The sequence below is a fragment of the Monodon monoceros genome, unplaced genomic scaffold, assembly GCF_005190385.1.
Source record: "Monodon monoceros isolate NGI ecotype Baffin Bay Population unplaced genomic scaffold, NGI_Narwhal_1 Super_Scaffold_11, whole genome shotgun sequence".
Taxonomy (NCBI): domain Eukaryota; kingdom Metazoa; phylum Chordata; class Mammalia; order Artiodactyla; family Monodontidae; genus Monodon; species Monodon monoceros.
Genome location: NW_021703767.1, coordinates 668,993 through 695,308, shown reverse-complemented (window position 1 = coordinate 695,308; position 26,316 = coordinate 668,993). Strand labels below are relative to the sequence as shown.

Below are 26,316 nucleotides of genomic sequence, written 5' to 3'. Positions count from 1 at the left end.
CAGCCCTGGGTGGGGGGGCGTGTGCTCAGAAGGCCTCCCTCCACCAGAGATCAGCTCAAAGGGAACTGGGCGTCATGGCCATCAGGGCCAGCGGAGGGTGGGCACTGCCGTCGGCGGGGTCGGAGTGCACCATGGAGCAAGGTGACAGTTGAAGCTGAGAAGTGGGGAGCCCACCCCCCAGCTCAGGGATGGAGTGGGGTCAGCAGCGGAGTCCTCCTTTCGCAGCGGACCGAGTCCTCCTTTCACAGCGGAAACGGTCACTCAGGGTAGTCACGCTTCCTGCCCGGTGACCCCTAATCACCCTGAGACCACAGAGAACCCCGCTGCAGAGGCACCTGGACACGACCTCAGACGAGCCGGAGACGGGAGGACAGGAGCCCAGCGTCACCCACACGCGGTCAGCACACAGGTCCTCGAAGCAGCCCCTCGTGCTCTCCACAAGGTCACGCAGCAGGCCAAGGTCACACAACGTGTCAAGTTCACGCAGAACATCCAAGGTCACACAGCAGGCCAAGGTCACATGGTGTGTTCCAGGTCACACAGCAGGCCAAGGTCACACTGTGTTCAAGGTCACACAGCACACATCCAAGGTCACACAGTGTGTTCAAGGGCACGCAGCATGGACAAGGTCACATGATGTGGCCTAGGCTGCAGAGTTGAAGCTGCCAACCCCTCTGCTGTCCCCACCTCCCTGTGTGTGTCTTGGGTTGGGTCACTCTGAGGTCACACCGCCTGGTGGCTGGGCCTGGGTGGGCAATGGCCGCAGGAAGTCCCAGCAAAGACAGGCCGCCCTGGTCCCTAAGCTCTGTCTCTGGCTGGTGGTGCTGCTGACTCAGGACTCCCGACAACAGCCCGGGCCCAGCCCTGTGGACTTTGCTCCCAGGGAAGACGGTCACCCAGGCAAGGGGACAGGGGAGGCCTGATGGCTTCTGACCAAGGGTTCTGGTTGACATCCTCAGAATCTGGCCGACTTCTGGTGCGTGAGAATATCGTTCACCCCAAGATATGAACCCTATACTTTTGGACACAGAATAATGAAAGGAAATTGTAGCAAATTGCATCACGACTGTGGACTATTTCATTGGGACTCTAAGGTGCATTAAATGATGGCTCTTTTCTTAAACAGTGAAGTTGGATGTTTCTCACTCTCCTGTGATTATGCCGACTGAACGTCAGCCCAGGCCACGCGAAGCCCCGGCACTGGCACCGAGCCCCCGGGGGCTCTTTCCCGAGGACTGAAGGAGGAGGCCGCCCCTCTCAGAACGCGGCGCCTGTGCTGGCGCCTGGGGAGGGTCGCGGGTGCGGGCGGGGGCGCATCCACCCACCTCACCCGCCACCCGCCGCCTCCTGCTGCGGCTGTGTGTAGGGCGGTGGTCCCTGGCGGACCTGGGGGCTGGGGAGGGCGGGGGCGCGGGGGGGTCGGAAGGAGGCCTCACGACTGCCCGCTGCGAAGCTGCTCTGACGCTCTCTCTCCCTCTCCTGTCCCTTTTCCTAGTCCCCACCGAAAGGTGCCACCATTCCCTACCGCCCAAAGCCCGCCTCCACCCCTGTCATTTTTGCAGGTGGTCAGGTAAGAGCCGAGCCGCTCTCGGCCTCCACTGCCAACCTCAGCCTCTTACTGCAGCCCCCGCCGCTGCCCGTTAGTGCACTCAGGTTTTCTCCCTCCTCACGTGCACGTGTCCCCCGCGCACGCTGGACGCAGAGCTCTCCCGGCACGCAGCCGGCCCTGGGGTGGACGCGGGCCACCGCGAGAGAGACCCACCGGGCAGCATCCGTGGACAGAAAGGGCCGAGGCGGACGCCCTGTGGCGTCCGGGCCCAGGAGGACCCTGGTCCGGGCTCAGGCCTGCTCAGCTGGGCAGCACCGCCCGAGTCTAGCTTCCTGGTGTTTTTAGGAAGCTCGGAGGCAGCAAGGGCTGGGAGCGTTACCAGGGGTTTTATGACTCCTGGTTGAGGCAACTACGACTGTGAGAACTGGCCCCATCTCCCCTGAAATACACGTTCCCAACTTCCCACACACGAGTTCCGCCCAGGAGCACGTGAGGGAGAGACAAGGATGAAGGGGAGGCCAGCTGGGCGTCCCATTATAGGGACGACCCTCTCTCTCCACCCTGCCCCACGCTGGCCGCAGGCCCAGCAGGCCGGCCATGGCCACTTCACACACCTGCTGTTTTGGTGGGAGCCCCTGAGCTTTCTCTCCTGCCAGGGAGGGCCTGGAAACCAGGGGTCACGGAGATTTCTGTCTGAGGCCAGTGGTTGGCTTAGCGGGACCTGGAGGGGCCGACAGGGGGGCCATGCCCTGTCTTCTGCCCTTGGGCACCGGGCTCAGAGGTGTCCGCCAGGAGCTCGCTTTGTCCCTTCACAGCAGGGTCACGGCAGCCGCGGTTGAGGGACTTTGCAAAGGCCAGGCCAGTGTGCCAGGAGAAGCTCTGCGTCCAGGTGGCAGTGCTGTGTGCCTTGTTCAAGGGAGAGTTAAGACAGAGACTTCCCAGATGACCCAGGACGGGAGGGCCGTGATGGAAAAGAGGCAAATACAAACTCTCCACATTTTTCTCTGCTCTGTAAAAGAACCTTGTCCGGTTTCTCTCCCGCTGAGCCCCGTGAGGTGAGGGCAGGGTCTGAGCTCCTGCGGCAGCGTTTGTGGCGAATCCCCGGGGGGTGGGGTCAGCGGCCCTCGTGGTTCAGGCCAGCCGCAGACGGCCCGCCGCATTCAGAGCTCCTTTCCTGCCGTGCATCCGTGATCAGCGGCAGGTGAGTTACCTGCGTGGCCTCAGCCCCAACATGCAAGCAAGCCCACGATGATTCCACATGGAGAAGCGCTGGCTTCATTCAGAGGGGAGGCATGTTAACATGAGCCAGAGCCTGGAAGCCTCCCGGGCCCAGCCCAGCCCCGCCCCGGCCGGCAAAGCAGGGCCTCACCCACCCCCCCAGTCAGGACAGCGAGGTCCCCGCCGCCGTGGGCTTCACAGGGGCTCAGCACCTTAACCCAGCGCCTGCGCCCTGGGGACAGGTAGTGTGGCCAGCGACTGACTAGTGTTGGCCGTCGGCAGGGGACAGAGTCACAGGAGGGTCACCGCGGCGCTGCAGGTAGCGGGCAGAGGGGTCACTGTACCAGGCCCCGGGCCCTCCCTGCCCGCGTGCAGGACGTGCTGCACACCCAGGCTTCAGAGCCTCCCACCTTCCCCTGTCCCTGGGAAGATGCCCGCACATCCCTGCTGCCGAGAGGCACTTCTTGCCATCCCAGCAGTTTCAGTCCATAAAGATTTCATCCAGACGGAACCTGTGACCTGTCGTCTGTCTGTACCTCTGCCCTGAAATGATGGTAGGCGGCCCGTGCACTTCCAGTAGAACTAGAAACCGTAACACCTGAGTGATGAAAAGATAAGTCAGAAACTGAAAGTGTCTGGGATAAAGAACGGCCAGTCGGGGAGCACATGGCGGCACTGTCCCAGGGCCTGTCACACTCGGGGACACGTTTGCGCAGTGCCTGGTGGCGTCCCACGACCCCGAGCACGCACAGCCTCCCTGATGCGTGCTGTTTCTGGTCAGGTTCCTTTCCTTCCCCACGAGGTGCCCGGGCCTCCCCCAGACAGGGGCTCTGCACCTGCCCCACCTGCAGGCCTAGCGTGGCTGGTGCCGCACGTTCCACGTCACCGAGTCCCAGTGGCAAGTCTTTGTCTTTACTCTCCCTCGACTCTGTGTGGTTTGTTTGTTTTTTGGCTGTGAGTTTCTGGAAGCATCTTGGCTGAGGGACTGTTGAGGCAGGCGGGGCGGGCGGTGGGAGAGGCTTCGGGGCCCACTCACACGCTGCGGCTACTCCGAGTCACTGTCTTGAAGGCAAGTGACACGGTGAAGGCAAAACAAGCCCCCTCTGGGAGCTGTGCCACCAAGAGCATGCTGCCCCCAAGTCACAACGGCCGCCCGGTCCTCTGAGGCTGGAAGACGATCGGCCAACCTGTGGCTGGTTTGGGTGCATTTCTTACTTAATCTGGCGTTCCCAAAATTGGTTTTGAGTCAACTTTTAAAGTTTTCTGTTTTGTTGTTTGGGTTTCTTGGAGTAAATATGTCCTGAAAGTGTTTACTCTGATAGCCGATTAAATTCTCAAAGGGTTAATAATCAGTGACTCATAGAGAGGGTCAAGCGGTTGTTCTTAGATACTGTCAGCTGAGGGGCAAGGGAGTGAGAGTCAGAAGCCGGCTGCCTGGCCCTTCCCCTCCCCCCCGCCTCGCCCCATCGTGTGTCTGGTTGTAGCTCCAGCCACCGAGGGACCTGGGAGGCTCAATGCCAGGACCCTGCTCCCAATCTCTGCACCCCGGGCCCTGGGAGGGCCGCCTCTCCTACGTGAAGGGGGAAGGCCTTAACCAGAGGGCCCAGGGCCTGCTTGCAGGAAAGCCCTTCCCGAGGAGGGCCCTCATCCCTCAGGGGAGGCCGCGGTGGGGGACACATGGCTGCCGCTTCTCGAGCTGACGGTGTCTCTCTCTCTCTAGGCCTACACGATCCAGGGACAGTACGCCATCCCCCACCCAGATGTGAGTTTTTACTCTGTCCCTTCACCTCTCTTCTCGTCTCCACTTCCCTCCTACCTGCATGCTGCTGTCCATCGCTACTAATATTAATATTACACCATAATATTAATACTGTTCTCAGTGTTCCTGACCTGTGTCCTATCCATATGGCCCTGAGTAACCTTTAGTCTCTTAGCACTGATTCTGCTCCTGTGGAGGACTTGGCCTGACGTCCAATTGTCTTGATTGTGGCTGCAGTCCCGGCTATTCCTGCGCACGTGGGGCCTCGGACGGGGGCCACGGGGCTGCTCTGTCCCCGGCGCCTGCCCTGGTGGGCGGGGACAGCTTGGGCCCCGTGGGCACCTGAGCAGGCAGGTGATGTGCCATCAGCAGGTCTGCCGGGATACCTTGGATGGGCTTTGAACAACTGGTGAAGCTACATGCTCCCTTTCAGGCCCCAGTCGGAGCAGGGTCCATGCATGCACGAGATCCAGGCTGTTGGGAGCCCGTGCAGCAGACGAGGCTCTGTTCTAGCATTAGGACGCGCTCCACGCCCAGGGCCGCTCCGGACTGGGTTCCAGTCTGAGCGCAGTGTTGCCGCTGGAGGACTGGACGCCCTGAGCACACTGCAGGGGAGCCGCAGGCCACAGGGTTGTAGATAGGCTGGGCCGCGAGGTCTGTGCTGCTGGCCCGGGCAGCGGGGTGCGGGGAAGAGAGGGAAAAGGTGGGTGGGTTTGTGTGCCATGGCCGCAGGCACGGCAAGCTGAGGTCCGACTCAAGAAGTGTCCTCTGTCCTGGGAAGACGGGTCCACGTGCGCTGCTCTCGGAGAGCCAGTGGGGGGCGGGCTCTGTCCAGGCAGAGGGACCGCAGGTGACAGCGATGCCCGCCCATCTTGTGCATACGCTCGCACTTTCGAACTGGCAGGTGAAGAGCCGGCCACCTTAAGACGTAAAGTCAGGGCAGGGAGAGTTATAAGAATTCACCGACACTGCGTACATGTGAGATTCAATTCACCATCATTGTAGGACATTTCTATTGAATAGAAAAGAAAAACCAACGGCTTTTCCTTTTTAAAAAAAATCCTCATTACGCAACACACATGAATCAAAAGTCAGAGGAAGCTGGTGGAGACGGGGCTGGGGGCCGTCCTGAGCCACATGGGGGATGCCTGCCCTCGCCATCCCACATGACAGTTGGCTGCGACCCAGGGCATGGCAGGTGCTGGAACCCGGGGAGGGAGCCCGTCACCCATGTGGAGTGAGCAAAGCATAGCACTGGTGGGGTCGGGACAGGCACCGTGGTGTGTGGGTTCCGTGGACCCCTAGAGCGCCCACATGGCGTGACAGAGATCGGAGGAGAAGCCGGTTTACAGGGTGGCACAGCCTTCACTCCCTGTGGCTGGTGGTCTTGTGCCTTTGGAAAAGCATCTGTGCAAAAGCAGACTCAGAACTCAGCACACTTGGTGGTCTGGGCCATGAGGGGCGGTTTACCCAGAGCAGGTCTGAGGTGAGGCTCCGACCCGCAGCCCATGGCAGACCTGTGCTTCCCTGCTGCCCGAGGCCTCCGCGCTGCAGGCCTGAATTCCTGGTCTGGATTCCCTAGGCCAGGGCACACGCACCGAGCGAGGCTGGGGGACTTTGACTGGTTTGTTTGGCTGGTTTTCAAATCAATGGGTTGTTTTGCTCTTTCCATGTGATTGTCTCAGTATCTCTGAAAAATGGGTAGTTTCAGTTTTTTTTTCGGATTTTAAACTAATTTATAGCTAGCTATTACATGGTTGCCTCATTGAGTTTGATAGAGATTTGAAACACTTGGTTTTTTATGGTGAAAGGGCTTTTGTGAAGGACCCTGCATTCCCCAGACCGCACGTGTGATGGAGCAACTGTTAGGACAGAAGAGCAGGACTTTGATAAATGCTTTCCTTGCAGGAATGGAAAGTTGAAGGCTTGGACCATCACTAAGAATCGTTCAAAACAAAATAAAGTGGTGACGAGTGACCACGGCCAGGAAGGCACTTTTATCTGAGCTTAATATTCAGTAGGAATTTTTGAAAAGCTTCATTTCTTAGAATGCAAGTATAATAATTACAGGAAGTGCTCGTTTATTTTATAAGGTAACTGAATGCACCATTTGAATATTTCAACACCAGTGGCTGACACACACCCCACTGTCATCTCAGCCGCTAATTCCTTCCTAAGTCAGGCACAGACTTTGAGAAAATACATTTCTTAGAGCTGAGCATTTCTTCATCTAGAGCTAAAATGTGCGCAGTTTTTCCTGCTTTCTGCTTTAACCCACGTAGGAATCAGGGCCCCACCCTCACCAGTCTCCCTCCAGGTTCTCGCCTGCCTCGGCCCTTGTTTTACCGGAATCCTTCTGGAAGCTCATAGCTCTTGGGCATTCGGAGAAGCCAAGGACTGTTGCATGACTGGGCCTGTCGCAGCTGCAGGCCTTGGTCACGGCCTGTGGCCAGAATGCTCCAGGACAGCCGCCCATGGGTCCTGCCCGAGGGGTCGGGTGTAGTTTCAGACACAAGGAAGGACCATGGTGGCCACAACTCAGGACGCAGGAGCAGATGCGAAGCCTGGACAGACACAGCATGGCCACCACCGCTGTCTCCCACCTCCGCTCTTTCTGTCCCTGTACCGATTACACCAGGAAGAAATTGGTTTCTTCTGGGAGAAATCAGTCAACGTCAGGCACGCCCTCACGTGTGAATCTTATTTCTACTCTTCAAAGTTTCCAAGTCACTCCCTTACTTAGCATCCCCTCATTAAAGGAGTGTTGGAAGTGAGCAGAATCGAGACCAGAAGCCAGCTGAGCCGGTGGCCTCCCTTGGAGCCTGGACATGGGCTTTCGAGGGGCCCTCACCAGAGCTGGGGGCCAGGAGCAGCAGAGCTGTCGGTCCCCGCGACACTGGGTCCCAGCAGAGGGTGTTGAGTATCTGGGGGTAGATGGGCGCCGTGTTAGCCAGGAAGCTCGTCACTTAGAGAGTTAGCAGTGGGGAAACTGGGAACAAGTGAGTCATAGTAAGTAGAAGAAACCAGTGGGAGTGCACAGCTAGATCCCGTGCGGACGGTGGTCCCTGGGGCTCTGCTCACAGTGGACACAGCCGGGGATGGAGTGCCTTCCCCGCCCACCTCCTTGATGTCCCCCTCTGGGAGCCCACAGGGAGGTGCCATTGAGGCTGCTCCTAGCCTCTTCTGGTGAGAGCCCTGCACGGCCACCCCGCTGACGCCCGCACCTCTGGCTCTTTGTTCTTCCAAGATCGGAGGATCTTCAGTCCTCTCCTTTTGCAGCTCAGAGTGGCGGGGAGGCACCCCGGCCTCACCTGCCGCAGAGCAGGAAACAGGGGCAGGTTAACTCTTGCCCCTGCCCCTCTCCCCGGGGTTGCACACCCTCTCCTCGGAGATGAGCTCTTCAGTGGCACGGCCCTCAGCCCGCCCCTCCCAGAATCAGAATCTGCATTTTCACAAGACCCTGGGTAACTTGTTTGCCCGGAAAGTCTGAGAAACACCGATAAGGAGGACTGAGAAGGGAGAACACAGATCCAGTTGAAGTCCCAGGGTTAGCGGATAGGATGGAGGGAGGGAAGCTTCTAAGAGATGAGCACAGAGAATTTCTCAGAATCAATAAACAGAAAATTCCTCACATTCAGGAATCCCAAGAAATCTCCAACTAGATCAACCAAAATCCATTTTAGACGCGTCCAAGTCAAGCCGCGTGACACCAAAGACCAGAAGTGAATCTTCCGAGAGGAGAGAGAGAAGGAGTATTATAAAGGAGCAATTGTGGTGGCAAAAGAAAAGAAAACAACTGTCAACCTAAAATGCAACCTCCAGAGGATCTCCCAAGTTACAGATGTTTTCAGACAAACAACTGTGACCTTCTAAGGGACGCCGGTCAGTAGAAGGAGAATGATCCCAGAAGGAAGGCTATAAATGCAAGAAAGAATGGTGAGCAAAAAAAATTACCATTTCTTTCCTTAACATAAGCATAAATCATAAAGAAAACATTGATATTTTTGACTACATTAAAATTTAAACATTTGGGTCAATGAAAACAAACTTTGTAAAATCAAAATCAATGCTATCTAATTGCTGGGATTAACTAACAGAGCTAAATGGGCACCGACAGCATACATAAGATTAGGATGTGGCTGAGGGGATTAAAACATCCTGTAGGTCATTGTATCGTTCAGGAGGAAGGCAAAGATATTGAATTAAGACTAAATGGGGCTTCCCTGGTGGCGCAGTGGTTGAGAGTCCGCCTGCCGATGCAGGGGACACGGGTTCGTGCCCCGGTCCGGGAAGATCCCACATGCCGCGGAGCGGCTGGGCCCGTGAGCCATGGCCGCTGAGCCTGCGCGTCCGGAGCCTATGCTCCGCAGTGGGAGAGGCCACAGCAGTGAGAGGCCCGCGTACCGCAAAAAAAAAAAAAGAAAAAAGAAAAGACTAAATGTACGTGTTAAAATTTCAAAGTGGTGACTATCAGAAACACGTTCACTTTCATAACTTCCATAAAGGTACGGAGGGGAAAGCGGGTGGCAGGAAAAGATCAATCAGCACAAAAGGAAGGGAACGAAAAAAAGAAAAGAAACCCTTAAAGATCAGGACAATTAAAATAAGATGACAGAAATTCGTCTACATCTGTGGGTAACTGTGATCAAAGCGGGAGAAACTTTCCAGTTAAAAAACAAAGGCTGTCAGAGGGTTTTTTAAGAAAAGCTAAACAAAAAGACAAGCAAACAAAAACAAAAAATATATATCAGTTTTTTTTTTCAAGAGACACACCTAAAGAATAAGGACCTAGAAAAATTAAAAGAACAGAAAATCTATTCTAGGAAAATACTAACCCAACGAAACAATACACCATTATTATTATTAGTGGGGGAAAAAAAACTTTACAGGAAATTACTTAGTCATTACTTATTGATAAATGCTTCACTAGAAGATAAAACATTTAAGTTTGCACCTAAAACATAGCTTCAAACATATATAAAGGAAAAAATTAACAAACCATTAAGAGAATTTAACAGATGTTGCAGTGGAACCTTAACAGACCTCTTTCAATGAAGGCCAAGTAGACAAGTACAGAGATTCTGACAGTGCAACGTGAGCCCGAGTTAACCGACGTGCACCGAACATTCCCCAGCACAGCCACTGAATTCATGAAAACGTTTACACAGCTTGATCACACCCTAGACCGTAAAGAAGACTCACCATCTTTCAAAAATTGGAATCAGATAGATGACTCTCTCCCCATAGAACAATTAACTTGAAATCAATAATTAAAAGGTGAATTAAAAAAAAAAAACCTTGTCGTTATTGAAAGTTAAAGAAGACCAGAAGACCACAGTGAATGGAGAGACACACGGTCCTCCTGGAAACGACACCAAAGATCTTTCCAGGTTGAGGTACGGATGCAGTACAATCGCACACAAAATCCCCGCAGGCTGTTTGGAATTTTACGTGAAGGAGGAAAAGCCAAGAATCATCAAGCTAGTCATGCAGACGACATCTGATAGGATAGTCTTTACAACGTAAACAAAAAACCCACTCCTTATGTACCAAGAACTTCAACACGAGAGAGAAAAATTTAGCACTTTTAGAAGAAAACAGTATCTTTCAGTTCACAGATCAGGGAAGGATTTCCTAAAGCAGAAGCACAAACCATAAAGAAAATAGTGATGAATTCAACTACATTAAAATTTTTAAATTCTGTTTCTCTCAAGGCTCCATAAGGAGAGTGGGGAAAAGATCTTTTCAGCACAATAACTGGAATAGGATTAGTATCTGAAATACATAGGTTTACGTGAATCAGCGAGAAACAACCCAAGAGAAAAATGGGCGAAAGACACAAGCATTTCACAGAAGGGGAAACGGGACTCGCAGACTAAACCACAAGGCGGCCCGTCCCTAGATGTGCGCGCTGGCGCGTGGCATGTCCGTCTGGTGGTGACTCGTGGAGCCGTGCACTTATGGATCCTTCTGACTTGTCGAGTATCTGTCTATGTTTTATGTTCTGACACAGAGTTCGGTGGAAAAGGCAGTTATGGAGAAATGTCTGTGACTGACGCCTGCCTGCTGGCTCCGCCCTCCACCCTCCCCTCCTATCTTCCCTCGCAGTGGTTTGTAGGCACTGGCCAGATTAGAAAGTCTGATTCTCGTTTTGTTTTGTTTTACGGCAGAAATATCTCGAAAAGTGGGAAGTCCCCTTAGCACTTAGTGCTGCGCCCTCCTTTACAAATGTAGAAATGGAGGCAAAGTTAAGGCCAGAGTCTTAACAGACAGAGAGATGCCAGCTGACACCCATCCGCCCACCCACTCGAGGGACGGGTGCTCCTCCAGGCACCACCGTCCGGTCAGTCCTTCCCGAGATGTCACTTTGTATTCGTGGGTGCCTGAGGGGGGATCTATTTGCTGGTGTGGCCACTGTTTCATACAAAGCAGCAGATCCATTGCAGTGGGACAGGCCAGGGCCTGAATCCCTGAACTTCTGCGTGCCAGGCTTTGCAGGTGCAGCAGAGCCCGCCTCGCGGGTTACCTGGCTGTGCCCATAACATGCGTGGCCGGCGGGCTCATCCATTTAACTGAGAGCAGGTGATGGAGAGACCGGAGGAGCACCCGCGGGTGCAGGGGCTGTGGGTGGCCAGGTGGGGACGCCCCGCTGGTTTGCGATGTTCATTCACCCCCAACTCACGTGGGCAGCACTTCAGCCTGCCCATCCCTCACGTGGCACCGGGCCTCGCAGACAGGGGCACGAGGCCCACGGAGACCAGATGTGCCCATCTCTACAAAGCTGATCAGTGTTGGAGGTGACTCCAACCAGTTCTCCCGCCCCCAGAGCCCCGCTCTCCCCTGCCATCTCGACCAACGCACAGCAGTGCACTCTTGGAGACTCGGGGACACATAGGAGAGGGCCCTGCCCTCATGGGGACCATGCCAGCCCGGCCGTCGGACACATAAGCATGTGACGGGGTAACATCGCAGACCAGGAGCAGAGAGCAGCCTGGCCAAGGCCCCTTAAGCCCTTCAGGTGCCACAGGGCCGCCCCTCGGGCTCCCCGCTGACCCCCGGCCCCGGGTGAAGGGCTGGAACCCCTAGGACGCCAGTGCCGCGCCAGGCGGCTCTTCTTGCACCAGTGCGGTGTCTGCACGAAATCCCAGTGACGGTCAGAGCAGGTGGCCTGCCTGCCCTGGGCTGGGCTCTGGACAGCCAACTGGAGGTTTGTTGTCTCCAGAGACGGGGTTTCCTCCTCCATCCTAGGAACTTGTGTTACCTCCTTGTGAGGAGACCTTAGACCCAGTTCCAGCGCTCTGAGTAGGTGGGCTCGGGGCGCAGACGCCGCCCGGTGTCCCCGTGATTCGGGGTGACGATGTACTCAGGGGAGGCGGGGTTGCAGGACCCAGTCGGTGCCCCACACACACACCCTCATGCCCCAACGCCCATGGGTCCTTGCCACCTTTCTTACGGGCCCCTGGAGAGAGGAGCCGTTGCTAGGGTGCCTGAGCTGCGCAGCGGGGTCTCCCACCCTTCAGCACCTTCCCTGCGGGGTCACCTCGCCCGTGGCATGGCAGGTACGGGTCCCGTCACACCTCTTGTCCCCTCACACCTCTTGTCCCCAAGACTTGGGTTGGTGTCCCCATAGCGGTGTTTCCCGGGTGTGCTCTTCTCAGGGGGCTTCTGTGCACGTCTGCTCAGGCCACGCTTAGCCCAGCGGTGTCAGTCACAGGGCAGACCAGCCGGGCAGCAGGTGTGCTGTCGGCCCCGGGCCCCCCCCGCACTGGGGACTCTCAGAGCTGAATCTGACCTCAGGTCACCACGTCCCCGCCCCAGAGCTGCCAGGCATGACACCTGAATCTAGGATGAGGCCGGTTCTCTCCGAGCAGGCCCACCCCCAGAGTGGGGAGAGGCCTGGGGCGGGGGAGGGCTGCTTTTACGGTGGGCTTACCGTTTCCAGGGAGGGAGGGAGGGAAGAGACAGCCCCACACGGGCAGATGCCACAGGAGTGGCCAGGAGACACCAAAGTTTGGCTGCAGCGACAACCCACCCACATCCCAGCGGCAGCACAGCGGAGGTTCTACCGGGAAGGTGTGCCCGGAGGCCACAGGCTGGGCACGGCTCGGCCCCTGGACCCCGACCTGTGGAGGCAGGAGGAGGCCGGACTGGCCGGCCAGCGCGCCACCAGCCCTGTCCCCACGGCCGCACCTGCCGGACACGTGACGGGGTGGCAGGCTCTCGGGAGGACCCCCCGTGGGGCAGCCGTGATCCCCCACGTACTGGGAAGGGGTGTTCGGCATTTGTTAGGAGAGCACGCCTGGCCCCTGGGAGGCCAGCAGCATACCCACTCCTCTGTCGCCCGAGGGCTAGCCCGTGAAGGCCATGGACGTGGAGATCCCAGCGCTCGTACCTGCCCCCACCCCCGACACGTTCTGCAGAATGGGACCCACGTGGTGACTGGTCAGACCCTCGTCTCACCTGGGGGCGCCCTCCACGCTCCCTGGGTGCCCACACCTGCCAGCCGCAGGGGCTCTGTGGAGGCCCCATGCCGGCCTCTGGGCTCTGGAAGCATTCGGGCTGGGCTTCCTTTGTGAAGGTTGGGAGTTGAGTGCACGTCCTGGAATGTCCTGGCCCTCTCTGCGCTCGGCTGGAGATGTGGGCCGGGCCAGTGGGTGAGCCAGGGCTGAGGACGTGCCCAGAAGTCTCCAAGGCCGGGGGTCCCAGCATTCAGACAGCCCCTATCTTCTGTTATTTGTAGTGTTTACTTAAGAAGTGAAGCTCAGATAAAATAACTAAAGAAACTGCATTTCAAAGCCCCCACCAATGTCTAGTGGCTGGGGGATGGGGGCCAAGGGGCAGGTGACAAGGGATGGGGCACGGGGGGGTGGGGGGAAGGGGCATAGGCATGGGACCCCCCACAGGAGCCCTGCACCCTCTTGGCGGCCCTTGCAGCTCCCTCGATGGAGCCCTCCAGCACTGCTTCCTGTAATCCTGGAGGCCGCAGGGGGCGGGCGGTGGGCCCCGCAGGTGGCCCCTCCAAGTCGCCCCATGGGTAGAGTGAGGGCCTGCGGGGGAGGATGCTGGCCGTGGAGTGGGCCAGGCCCGGGGCCGGGGCCAAGTTTGCAGAAGAAAGCCAACCCACCAATGTGAGTGGGTCCCGCGAGTGACAGCGTGACGCTGAGGCACTTGGGGCCCAGCGGGTCCTGCTCTGTGGCTCTAGACCCTCCCCGTGGAGCCCGGGGGCCCGCCTGGCCGGGGGCCGAGGGAGGGAAGGACTCAGTGTGCCTGCCAACCGACCACGGCCCTTTGGTTATCCCAGGCCAAGTCCTTGCGTGCTGCTGCGTCTGCCATGTGTCGCATGGCCCCCTTTCTATCTATCTGTGCAGACTTCCGTTACGCGTTTTTAATTTGGTGTGACTTGTACTCGATGACAATAACCTTCTTAGCTCTCGTGTCCCTCCTACCCCAGCAGTTGACCAAGCTCCACCAGCTGGCCATGCAGCAAACCCCCTTTCCTCCCCTCGGACAGACCAACCCCGCTTTCCCCGGTACGTACCCAGCCGCCCTTTCTGACCTCCTCTCTTCTCACCTGGGGCCTTTCTCTTTCCGAGCGGTCTGTGTTCAGGGCAGTGAACGGAACAAGTACAGCTCTGGAGTGAGGGCCAGAGACGCGGCGCTCTGCACGCTGCCGCGGGTGGGCGGGGGTATCTCTGTGCGTCTCCATGACGGGTCAGTCACCCTACAGCTGGCCTTCCTGAAGGAGACACCCCCCCCTCGAGGGTCCGCCCTGCTCTCTGCTGCCCACCGGCCGTCGGGGAGGCCCTCCTGCAGGAGGTGGTGCACTCGCAGGGCGGCTCGCCTGGGATGGCGCCCCCGTAGCTCAGAGTGGCGCACCAGTCAGACTTTGAGCTTCCCTAGTTGAAGTGACCTTGCTTCTCTCCTTGAGGGCAAAACATTAAATCTGTTTCTTCTTTGCTCTCCAGGAGAAAAGCTGCCTTTACACTCCTCCGAAGAAGCTCAAAATCTGATGGGCCAGTCGTCAGGTAAAAGAAAACCACACTAAAGGGAGAGCAAGCAGGCCAGGAAGGGACCTGGCGGGAGGAGGGGGTGAGGGGGCTGCTGGCCAAGCGCCTCGGGGAAGGGACGCTGGCGCCACCCAGGGCCGGGGCCCAAGTGGCTGGCCCCAGGTCTGCACACGCGGCTCCCAGCTTCCGCCCCGTTCCTGCTGGGAGCGTGGTGGGTCGGCTCTGACTGGGCTCGGGGCACAGCTGCCCTGTCATCCAGAGGCCCCACCTGTGTGTCATTTATTCTCCCAGTAGCACAGCGTGTGGGGGTCTGGGGTGAAGGGCTGACCACGCTGTGTGCCTTCATGGGAGATGAGATCACTGTGGCCTGGATTTGCACTAAAACACTCCCCGGACAGGGCAGGGCAGGGCGTGGATCCGCAGGTCCTGTCACCCAGGCTTGGAGCAGTGGGCGCGGCCCGCTCACAGGCCGTTGGGGAGCAGAGCCCCTGCAGACATGTGGCCCGGACCTGCCAGGTTCCCTGGGAGGGAGGCGGCCCCCACGCTCCTATCCCCACCCACACGGGCCTCGTGAAAGCCTGGATCAGAGCAGAAGAGCGAGTGCCGACTAAAGGGGAAATGCGGGAGAGGCCTGTTTGCAGCGGTCGTAGCTGACACCCCCACTGGTGTGTTCCGGGCCTCAGGGTGCGTCCGCCCCTCACCCATCCCTCAGGACCACGTGGGCCCAGCTGAGACCACGGGGCTCAGGAGGCGTCTCTCCAGCTGGGACCCCAGCTCTGATGCTTCATGCGCTCACTGTGGGCTTCTCAGCGCAGCCTTTAAGTTAATGCAGAATTGAATGAGTGAAAACTAGAGAAGAACATTTATAGAATGTTTCTGATTTTGGAACTGGATACCAACCTTTACAAAGTTATGTGTCTGGTGATAACACATGTTTGGGTGCCTGTACAGTTTATAACGTGATTGCAGATAATTGCCCAGCCATCGTCTCCAGGAGACGACCTGGGGACTCCAAGCACCGGGCTTACCTGGGACACACGGCCCCCACCCCACCCCGACACGGCCCTCCCAGCACGGCCTCGGGGACGTGGGACCCGTGTTCACATGGCCCTGTGACGACCTCCCTCTCCAAGGCCCCGTGGGACCCAGAGCACTCACACACCACACTTGCACGCGCACGCGCACGCTCCCGCCACGGCCGCGGGTCAAGGAGGCCGGGCCGTGGTCGCGTCCTCACCCTGAAGGCCATGCCACGCCGCTTCCCAGGCAGCTGGGTTTTGTGTTGGGGAAGCAGCGTTCGTGACTCATGGGAAGCTCACCAGTGGGTGTGACTTCGGCCCCTTTTAAAAGAAGCCCCCTGATCAAACATCATAAGCTATAGGTGAACAGGTGTGACCCCCCAGCTGTGTCACCCAAACCAGGAGGCACCGCACGGGACTTGGGACCAAGGAAATCTCTTAAGTGACATTTTAAATGTCACTAAGGATTGAATGTTTATAGATGGTTGAACAAGTAAGTAACTGTATTGAAAATACCTCTACGAAAAGAGATAAAGAACAGAAACTCCAGGTTTAGCTGTGAAACAGAAAAATGATGGATGGTCTGGGGTGAGTTAGTTCGTTCAGCATAGCTGAGCCCCGTGCTCCGCAGGCCCCAGAACAGGCCCGGTCTCACCGGGTCCCTGTGTCCTTGACACCGATGGCCACGGCACATCTGGTTCCGGGGACACACGTGCCATGCAGGAGGATGCCTGTGGGGCCGGGGGCCGGGCAGTTGCCTTTGTTGGGACCCCTCGGTGCCTTGTGGGGATTAGCCTGAAGGGCAGGGGCCAGGGAGGGAGGAGTGTGGGGTGGGAAGAGGGCTCAGGTTCTGGAATATTCCAAAGGTGCGTGAGCCGGGTCTGCGATAGTGTGCCACGGGGAAGGTGGGTGGAGCTGGGGGCTCCGGGTCTGGGCTGAGCTGCGGGACCCACGACACTGGGACACACGGGTCTGGGGCAGGAAGAGCGGGGTCTCGGCTGTGGGCTTTGAGTTTGAGACGCCTTCTGACGGGATGGAAGCGCCTCGTACACAGGAGTGTGTCTGCCCCAGTGCTCACCCGCAAGGGCAGACCCTGCGTCCCCTCTGGGCCCCTCACACCCCACCTGCGTTTTGTGATCACTGTTTCCAAAGTGAGTGTGGATCTTGTCCTTGAACCCTGAGAGGCTGGCTCTGACTTGGTGGGTGCTGAGCTGACATTTGTAAAGACAGAAGCTGGGCGTGTGATGAGCTGGGCCTGGGTCTCAGCCCAGGACGCCCTGTGGAAAGGCACGGCCTCCCCTGCCCGGCTCTCGGGCCTCCCTGCCCCCACCGGAAGCGCTGCCCGGGGGCGGGGGCCGCAGAGCGTGGGAGGGAACAGGGGCAGCGGAGGAGGCCTGCTGTCGGGTCTGGGGGCGGGAGGGTGGGGACCCAGGACCGGCGTGACCAGTGCGGCCCGTTCTCGGGGCGCCAGGCAGAGCCGCCAGGGTGTCTGTGAAGGGCGTCTCGAGAGACTACACAGCACAGCAGACGAGTGGCATCATGTCGTGCCCAGAGCGAAAACGTGAACCTGCATCCTGCTGGGCTCCTCTTCCTTGTTTGAGAGACGCTGGGGTCAGGAGGGTGGTGGCAGCCTGGGACTGAGCGCTCACAGGCCGCGGCCCCCGGCTGTGCAGACCCTGCCCTGGGCAGCCCCCGGCCCTGCCTGCCTATCGGCCCAGCGGGGCCGAGCGGGAGCAGCCTTCTGCCCGCCTAACCGTCTCCCCTCACTGTGCCCAGGTCTGGACGCCAGCCCCCCCGCCAGCACTCACGAGCTCACCATTCCCAATGATGTGAGTATGCCGGACCCCGCCCATCCTGAGCCCGTGTGTGCCCCTCCGCTCCCTGCCCTGGTTAAGCAGCTTAATGCCCATGGGGGTGGGTGATATCACCCCCAAGATACCAGCCAAGGAAGCAGCTGGTGGCGCTTCAGGGTTGACTCGGAATTCAGATGCCGGAGCTGCCTGGGGACCCCGGCTGCCCCCATTTGAAGGCCCTGCCTGGTTCAGGGTCAGCCCTGAGAGTAGGTGGCCCAGAAGTGCTCCATGGGCCCTCGAGGGCCTCACACACTCGCCTCACACACTCAGTTATCTCCCAACCACCCTCTGGATCCCTGGTTTATCCTAAGAATGTTGACTCCGATCCCCAAACCAAGACAACAGGGCTGGTGTGGGGCACGTGTCCTAGAGGGGTAGCCGCCTGAGGGCGGCATGGTGATGGCTGGGGACACGGCCTCTCCAGCTCCCGTGTCCACTCAAACATACATCCCTCCAGCCCGCGGGCGTGGCCTAGAGGGGCCAACATGGCCTCGGGCCCACGGAGGACGCTGGGCCAGGTGATGCGGCCGCATAGCCGCTGTCTTGATTTGTCGGGACTTCTTGCGGTCGAGGCCAAGCAGAGGCCAGGCACCCGCGGCTCCCGTCCTCCAGCAGGAGCGGGGTGGGCGTGCCTCTTCCCTCTGGAGCCTTTGACGTGCTGGGGGTGGGCGGGCCAAGGCAGTGCTTCCTGCAGCTTCCCCAGCGGCTCGGCAACGCACACGGGCTGCGGTGGATTCTCCTCTAAGAAGCTCCTCCGTCCTTTCTTCCAGCTAATAGGCTGCATAATTGGACGCCAGGGGACCAAAATCAATGAAATTCGACAGATGTCTGGAGCGCAGATCAAAATCGCCAATGCCACGGAGGGGTCGTCAGAGCGCCAGATCACCATAACGGGGACCCCGGCCAACATCAGCCTTGCCCAGTACCTCATCAACGCCAGGTGAGGCCGGCCAGCCTGCACGAGCCTGCACGGGGCTGCCTCCCGGGGCCTCTCCCTCCCGGCTGGGCGGGGGGAGGGGGAGAGTCTCCAGGTGGACACGGGCCCACACGCTCCTCTGCACTCTCACACCTGACCTTTCACCTCCGGTGGCGCCTGCACGGCCCCAGACAAGTCGCCAGGCGTTGGCGCCTTAGGCGGCAAACTGTGGGGAGCCCAGCGTCCACACGGACTCGGGGCGTCTGAAGCCAAGCCTCTGGGCCTCACTCTTCACAGCTACGGGGAGCTGTGAGGGCCAGCCTGCGCCCTGCCTGTCCCTGTGCAGTGGGAGGGTCTGGGCCCCGTGATGGCAGCGCCAGCCTCGTAGCTGTGCTGCCAGCTCTGCACACCCAGGAGGTCCCTGGGGTTTGGAGCTGCAGGGGGGCTGCTTCACTGGCCTTTCCTGGGACCTCCGGCCTTCTGCCCACGGGGACAAGCTGGGGGTGGCCTGGCCAGCACCTGCCCTGTGCCCACCCCACGTCCTCTGCTTGGCAGAGGCCTGGGTCTGGGGTCATCGAAGGTCAGCATGAAAGGCTCTGTAGTTTCAGGGAACAGGTCACTGGGTTTCTCTGCTCTCACACATCTGTGGTTGTAAAGACCCCCCGACCCAGACATTTGGTGGGCGGCTGCCAGGGAACCGTGCAAGGGTCTGAGGTCACACGCTGGGGCAGAGGGAGGTCCTGTGGCCGGAGAGCCAGGGCGGAGCTCCTGGGCATAGCGGACACCTCCCTCGGCCTCCCTGCTAAGGGCGACCACACCCAGGAAGCCTCCAGAGCCGAGGCACAAGGGCCCTGCGTCCCTCTCCCTGACAGTGTCACTCCCACGCCCCTCCCGGCACTGGCTGTAGAAACAGTTGTGGCAGCCTGGGCCTGTCCTGGTGGCTGTCGTCACACCCCATGTGGTGACAGGTACATGGGCCCCTGTGGCGGGGAAGGAAGGCCCCGTGGCTCTGGTCCCCGGTCCTCAGCTAGTGGCCACTGCGCTGTGAGCCAGGACCGTCCATGGCAATGAAGAGGGAGGTGCAAGCCTCTAAGGACGCCTCCGTCTGTGAGGACATGGTGACCTGTGCCCTTGTCTCTTCCAGGCTGACGTCTGAGGTCACCGGGATGGGCGCGCTCTAACCCCGCCGACGTCCCCACCACTCGCCTGTGCAGACCGCCCCCCTTGCAGATACAGAGGTTTCTTTACTACAGAAGGTGTCTGTGCCCTAGAGATGCACCCACAGCGCTCCATCTGTGTCTGTGAGCCCCCGGCTCCACCCCGACGCTGCTCCAACTTCACTTACGCCCGTCTCCTCACGCGTTGGCATGCCGTGTTCATTATTTTAAATGCTTTGGGGCCACTCCCATCTGTGACGTTTTAGAAACGTTGTTCCTTAGTGTCCGTGTAACTGTTGTTTTAAGACTTGGTTTGACATTTGGACGGCGCTCCCAGCAGCCGTCCCCTCCAAGCCCCAGGAGCTGTGGCCGCAGGGAGCTGCCCCTCCCCAGTCCCTCGGCCTCGGCTCCCGTGGCCACACGGGTCAGCGCCGGGCAGGGTGCACGTCTCCCTTTGTCCGAGGGCAGGAGAAAGGAAGGCTCGGGGTCCTGACCCGGGGTGCAGGGCGAAGCGGGGATGCTGGGCCCCGGGCGTCTTCAGGGCTGAGAGAGGGGACCGGCCAGAGGCGTCTCCGCACCGCGTCCCGGCTCAATAAACGTGTGCGCTGCCCCTCGGTTCTGGCCCCTCTCTGTGCCCCCCGCGCTCAGACGCCCCCCCCCCCCGCCACGCTCGTGCGGCCGCCTGCCGCCCAAGGAGCAGGTCCTTCTCACCGAAATCGCCCTCCCACCCTCTCCCACCTTTAAACAAGTCATTGTCTGACTTCCACGAGTCTTCTGGTTTTACTTTTGCAAAACTGCGTGGGGGGCAGCGATGCAAACCCCAGCCCAATGTCGGGAAGTAAGGCTGCTGCCCCGCCGCGCCCCGGGCACGGTGGCCCCTGCGCTTCCCAGCGGGAGCCCGCACGCACCCTCCTCCCGGCTCAGCTCGCCTGTGCTCACCTGAGGAGCCCGCTGCGCCCCTCTCGGCGCTGGGGCCCTGGAGGGCCCAGGCCCGGGGCAGACAGCTCTGCCTGCTCGCGTCAGAGGTGGGCTCACGGCCCCGAGCAGGTGGGCGGCCGGGAGGTGAGGCAGGGCCAGCCCCGCGGGGGCACTGCCCTCCCCGCATCGCTGGGAGTCCGCGTGGCCTGAGGGGCCTGCCCTGGTGCCCGCCCCTTGGCAGGAGACCCTCCTTGTCTGGCCCGCTCCCCGGGCTCCGGCCAGGCCTCCGGTGCTCGGGCCGCCCATGCACAGTCCGTCGCCCTCCCGGGAGTCCCCTGGTCGAGGCTGGGTGCGCAGCATAGCGGTGCCCGCCACACCACAAGCCCAGGGCTCGGGGCTGCAGTTCACTCACGCACCCACCGGCCACGTGCCGGCCTCGCTCAGGGCCTGGGAGGTGGCGGGGCCGAGGTGGACACGGGCCTCCCTCTGGGCCCCTCAGTCAGCTTTGGGGTGGCGGGTGGCCGGTAGGCAGGGTGAGGAAGTGCCTCAGAGAGCCAGAGTGGCCGTGGGCAGAGCCAGGCGTGAGGAAGACGTGGGAAGTGCAGCGTTAGCGTGGGGCCCGGGAGGTGCGGCCCGGTGCCCACGCGTCCGCAGGAGAAGAGCAGGGGGAGGGGCGGCCGGGGCGGAGCAGCTGCAGCGGGGGCGGGGGTGGCGCACAGGAGTGCCGGGGGCCAGGGGAGCCCTGGAGGCTGCGGGGCTAACAGAGCATGCGGCTCAGCCAGGTGCACTGGCTCTGGAGGCATCCGAAGGAAGAATGAGCAGGATTCCCTTGGGAACCGAAGTGTGCTGTGGAAGAAAGAGGGTCCAGGCCACGCGAACGAAGGCTCTCGCTCTGAGCCCCGGAAAGGCGGTTTGCCCTCTGTGAACGGGGAGGCTGCGGACGAGGGCTGGGGAGACAGGCGCTCGGTTCTGGACGTGTCAGTGGAGATATGCCAGCCCCACGGTCCGGGCGGGAGAGGCCGGGAAACAGCAGGCCAGGTGCCACTGGAGGAGCCCCGAGGGCGCCACGCAGGATGCCCCCAGAGTCAGGAAGAGGGGCCTCACTCGCGCCACCCGGCGTGGGGCCCGGCGTAGGGCCCAGAGGAGATGATCGTGTGCCAGGCACATCGCCAGCCCCGGCTGATGCCCGGCACCCGGAGGAGCGGGGCCCCTACGGAGCTGCCCACCCTTCCGTGTCCACAGATCCAACTGCTGTGAGCTGCGTGTACAAGTCTCTGTTGGAGGTGAATACCTAGGAGGGAAGTGACTGGGGCACATGACGGGTGTATCTTTAACTTTTAAGAATCTGCTAACCTGGTTTCTACAGTGGCTATGCCATTTTATGTTCTCTCCACATTGCAGCGGAGTTCCAGTCGCTCCACGTCCGCAGCAGCATGTGGTGTGATCAGTCTTTTTAATATTAGCCGTTCAAGTGGGTATGCAGTGGCGACTCACTGTAGTTTCAATTACCATTTCCCTTATAACATGATGTTGAGCATCTTTTCATGTGCTCATTTGCCCTCTGTCCTTCTCTGCTGAGGTATTTATTCAAACCTTTTGCCCGTCTCTTAATTTGGTTCTCTTATTATTGAGTTTTATTTATTCATTTTTTGAGAGTCCATGGGCATTTGTTTTAACATATCTTTATTGGAGTATAATTGCTTCACAATGCTGTGTTAGTTTCTGTTGTACAACAAAGTGAATCAGCCATACATATACATATATCCCCATATCCCCTCCCTCTTGAGCCTCCCTTCCACCTTCCTTATCCCACCCTCCCTATCCCACCCCTCTAGGTGGTCACAAAGCACCGAGCTGATCTCCCTGTGCTATGCGGCTGCTTCCCACTAGCTAGCTATTTTACATTTGGTACTGTATATGTGTCAATGCCACTCTCTCACTTCGTCCCAGCTTACCCTTCCCCCTCCCCATGTCCTCAAGTCCATTCTCTACGTCTACCTCTTTATTCCTGCCCTGCAACTAGGTTTATCAGTACCATTTCTTTTTAAGATTCCATATATATGTGTTAGCATACGGTATTTGTTTTTCTCTTTCTGACTTACTTCACTCTGCATGACAGACTCTAGGTCCACCCACCTCACTACAAATAACTCAATTTCTTTTCTTTTTATGGCTGAGTAATATTCCATTGTATATATGTGCCACATCTTCTTTATCCATTCATCTGTCTATGGACACTTTGGTCGCTTCCATGTCCTGGCTATTGTAAATAGTGCTGCAGTGGTACATTGTGGTACATGACTCTTTTTGAATTATGGTTTTCTCAGGGTATATGCCCAGTAGTGGGATTGCTAGGTCATATGGTAGCTCTATTTTTAGTTTTTTAAGGAACCTCCATACTGTTCTCCATAGTGGCTGTATCAATTTACATTCCTACCAACAGTGCAAGAGGGTTCCCTTTTCACCACACCCTTTCCAGCATTTATTGTTTCTAAATTTTTTGATAATGGCCATTCTGACCAGTGCAACGTGAAACCTCATTACCCTCACCAAAGTGGGTATAGAGGGAACATATCTCAACATAATAAAAGCCATATATGACAAACCCACAGCTACCATCATACTCAAATGGAAGCATTTCCTCTAAGATCAGGAACAATTGAAGGATGCCCAATCTCACCACTTTCATTCAACATGGTATTGGAAGTCCTAGCCAGAGCAATCAGATGAGAAAAAGAAAGAAAAGCAATCCAAATTGGAAAGGAAGAAGTAAAACTATCACTGCTTGCAGATGACATGATACTATACATAGAAAATCCTAAAGATGCCACCAAAAAACTAGCAGAGCTCATCAATAAATTCAGTGATGTTGCAGAATACAAAATTAATATACAGAAATCTGTTGCATTTCTATATTCTAACAACAAACTATCAGAAAGAGAAATTAAGGAAACGATCCTATTTACAATTACATCAAAAAGAATAAAATACCTAGGAATAAATCTAACTAAGGAGATAACAACACGTGTACTTGGAAAACTAGAAGACACTAATAAAAGAATTTCAGAAGACAACACAAACAGATGGAAAGGTACACTGTGTTCATGGATTGGAAGAATTAACATTATTAAAATGTCCATTCTACCCAAGGATATTTACAGATTCAGTGCAATCCCTATGAAAATACCAATGACATTTTTCACAGAACTAGAACAAATAATCCTAAAATCTCTATGGAAACATGAAAGACCCCAAATAGCCAAAACAATCTTGAGAAAGAAGAACAAAGCTGGAGGTATCACACGCCCTGATTTCAAACTATACGACAAAGCTACAGTAATCAAAACAGTATGGTACTGGCACAAAAAGAGACATAGATCAATGGAACAGAGTACAGAGCCCAGAAATAAACCCTATATGGGCAATCAATCTTTGACAAGGAGGCAAGAATATACAATGGAGAAAAGATAACCTCTTCAATAAATGGTCTTGGGAAAACTGGACAGCTATTCAGTACATGGAAAAGAATCAGATTGGAGCACTTTCTTACACCATATACAAAAATAAACTCAAAATGGATTAAAGATTTAAGTGTAAGACTTAAAAACATAAAAATTCTAAGAGAAAACATAGGTAGTATGCGCCTTGATATCGGTCTTATTAATTCTTTTTGGATATGTCTCCTCAGGCAAGAGAAATAAAAGCAAAAAGAGACGGATTGGGGCCACATCAAACTAAAAAGCTTGTGCACAACAAAGAAAACTGTCAACAAAAGGAAAAGACTGCCTACTGACAGGGAGAAGATATTAGCAAACAAAATATCCAATAAGGGGTTAATATCCAAAATATACAAAGAACTTATACAACTCAATAGCAAAGAAACTAACAACCCAATTGAAAAACGGGCAGGGGATCTGAATAGACACTTTCCCAAAGAAGGCATGTAGATGGTCAGGAGACACGTGAAAAGATGCCCAACATCACTAATCATCAGGGAATTGCAAATCAAAACCAGAGTGAGATGTCACCTCACACCTGTCAGAATGGCTATCATCAAAAAAACAACTATCAAGTGTGGGTGAGAATGTGAAGAAAAGGGAACCCTCCTACACTGTTGGTAGGGATGTAAATTGGTACAGCCACTATGGAAAACAGTATGGAGATTCCTTTAAAAATTAAATATCCATATGATCCAGGAATTCAACTCCTGGGTATTTATCTAAAGAAAAAGAACACTAATTAGAAAAGATATATGCACCCCCATGTTTATTGCAGCATTATTTACAATAGTCAAGTTATGGAAGAAACCCAAGTGGTCATCAATAGACGAATGGATAAATAAGATGTGGTGTGTGGGTGAGGGGGTGTGTGTGTATGTGTATATATATAATGGAATATTACTCAGCCATAAAAAAGAATGAAATCTTGCCATTTGCCAAAAGGATATTTTGCTAAGTGAAATAAGTCAGACAAAGACAAATACTGTATAATTTTGCTTATATGTGGAATCTAAAAAACAAAACAAATGAACAAACATAACAAAACAGAAACAGAGTTACAGAGAACAAACAGATGGTTGTCAGAGTGGAGGGAGGTGGGCAGAGGAGAGAAATAGTGAGGGAGATTAAGAGGTACAGACTTCCAGCTGCAAAACAAAGGAGTCACAGGTATGAGATGCGCAGTGTGGGGAACACAGTCAATTCCTACGGAATACCTTTGTGTGGTGACAGATCAGAATTAGACTCAGTGTGGTGATCATTTTGAAATGTATAGAAATCTTGAATCACTATGCTGTGTAACAGGAACTAACATAGTGTTTTAGGTCAACTATACCTCAGAAACAAACTCATAGAAAAAGAGATGAAGTTCGTGGTTACCAAAGGTGGGGGTGGGAGGAGGAGGGATTGAATGAAGGTGGTCGAAAGGTACAAACTTCCAGTTATAAGATAAATAAGTGCTAGGGTTGTAATGTACAACATGATAAGCATAGTTAACACTGCTGTGTGCTGCCATGAGAGTTGTTAAGAGTTCTCATCACAAGGAACATTTCTTCTCTTTCTTTAATGTCGTGTCTATATGACGTGATGCTGTTCACTAAACTTACCGTGGTGATCATTTCGTGGCGCGTGGACGTCAGATCACTGTGCTGCACCCCCTGAACCTGACTGTGCTGTGTGTCAGTTGTGTGAACCTGGTTCTTGTTTCTTTGGAGAATCTGTGCTCTCCATCTGGAATGTCCATACTTCACCCTAGAATACCCAGGCCCAAGTGCCCCACATGCCACTCCTCCATTCTACATGCCACTGGCACCTCTACGTGCACTGTTCAGGGCAGGGCGTTCACCTTTCTGTAGCTCTAGAAGATGTATTTTCACTATTTCATTAGATAATGCCTCTGTCTGTGTGTTTCTCTCATTCTGTAACTTCTATCTTCTGGAATTGATTGTCACCTCCACTCGGCACCCCTCTTAGTGCCTTTTTCTTCTCCTTCTACCTCTTCCCCAGTGTTCTGTCTCCGGGGCCTGCATCCGATCCCCCGGTGCTCTGGTCAGTTCTTCAGCCTACACCGCCCTATTCTGGGTCCCGTCTGTCCGCTCTTCAGCTATCACACTCGGGATGGCTAATATGCAGCCACTTCTCATGGTTTCTTGCCCTTATTTCACGTCGTTAAGGAAACCCCTTAAGTTTTAGGTGTATTTCTTTTTCTCACACTTATAGGACCTCAAGATCCCAGAAGGGTCCAGTCCAGCCCATCATAGATCAGGAAATAAGTCCGGGAGCAAGCAGGCCCCTCCCAGCATGACTCAGCCCCAGCCGCCCTGACCTCTTCCAGCATCATGGTCAGTGTGGGGGGCAAACTCCTCCACTGGGTGTCCCCCGAAGATGGGCGGGCAGAAGAGGAAAGGGGCATTAGTGTCGCA

At 56.4% G+C, this 26,316-nt stretch overlaps 1 protein-coding gene across 7 annotated transcripts in view; it reads left to right on the top strand.

Annotated features, from left to right (window-relative positions):
- Positions 1-20,208, top strand: part of PCBP3 (poly(rC) binding protein 3) — a 213,571-nt gene extending 193,363 nt beyond the window's left edge. For 3 of the 7 annotated variants that reach the window (XM_029214233.1, XM_029214235.1, XM_029214238.1), the window contains 7 exons: positions 1,496-1,570; positions 4,488-4,529; positions 13,978-14,056; positions 14,492-14,551; positions 17,329-17,381; positions 18,176-18,345; positions 19,466-20,208. In XM_029214233.1, the coding sequence (XP_029070066.1) occupies positions 1,496-1,570; positions 4,488-4,529; positions 13,978-14,056; positions 14,492-14,551; positions 17,329-17,381; positions 18,176-18,345; positions 19,466-19,502 (516 nt within the window). In that variant the 3' untranslated portion in view covers positions 19,503-20,208. Of the gene's footprint in view, positions 1-1,495; positions 1,640-4,487; positions 4,530-13,977; positions 14,057-14,491; positions 14,552-17,328; positions 17,382-18,175; positions 18,346-19,465 lie in introns of those variants that run through there. The other 4 variants (XM_029214240.1, XM_029214237.1, XM_029214236.1 and 1 more) reach the window with 4 other exon arrangements.
- The last annotated feature ends 6,108 nt before the right edge of the window (positions 20,209-26,316 follow it).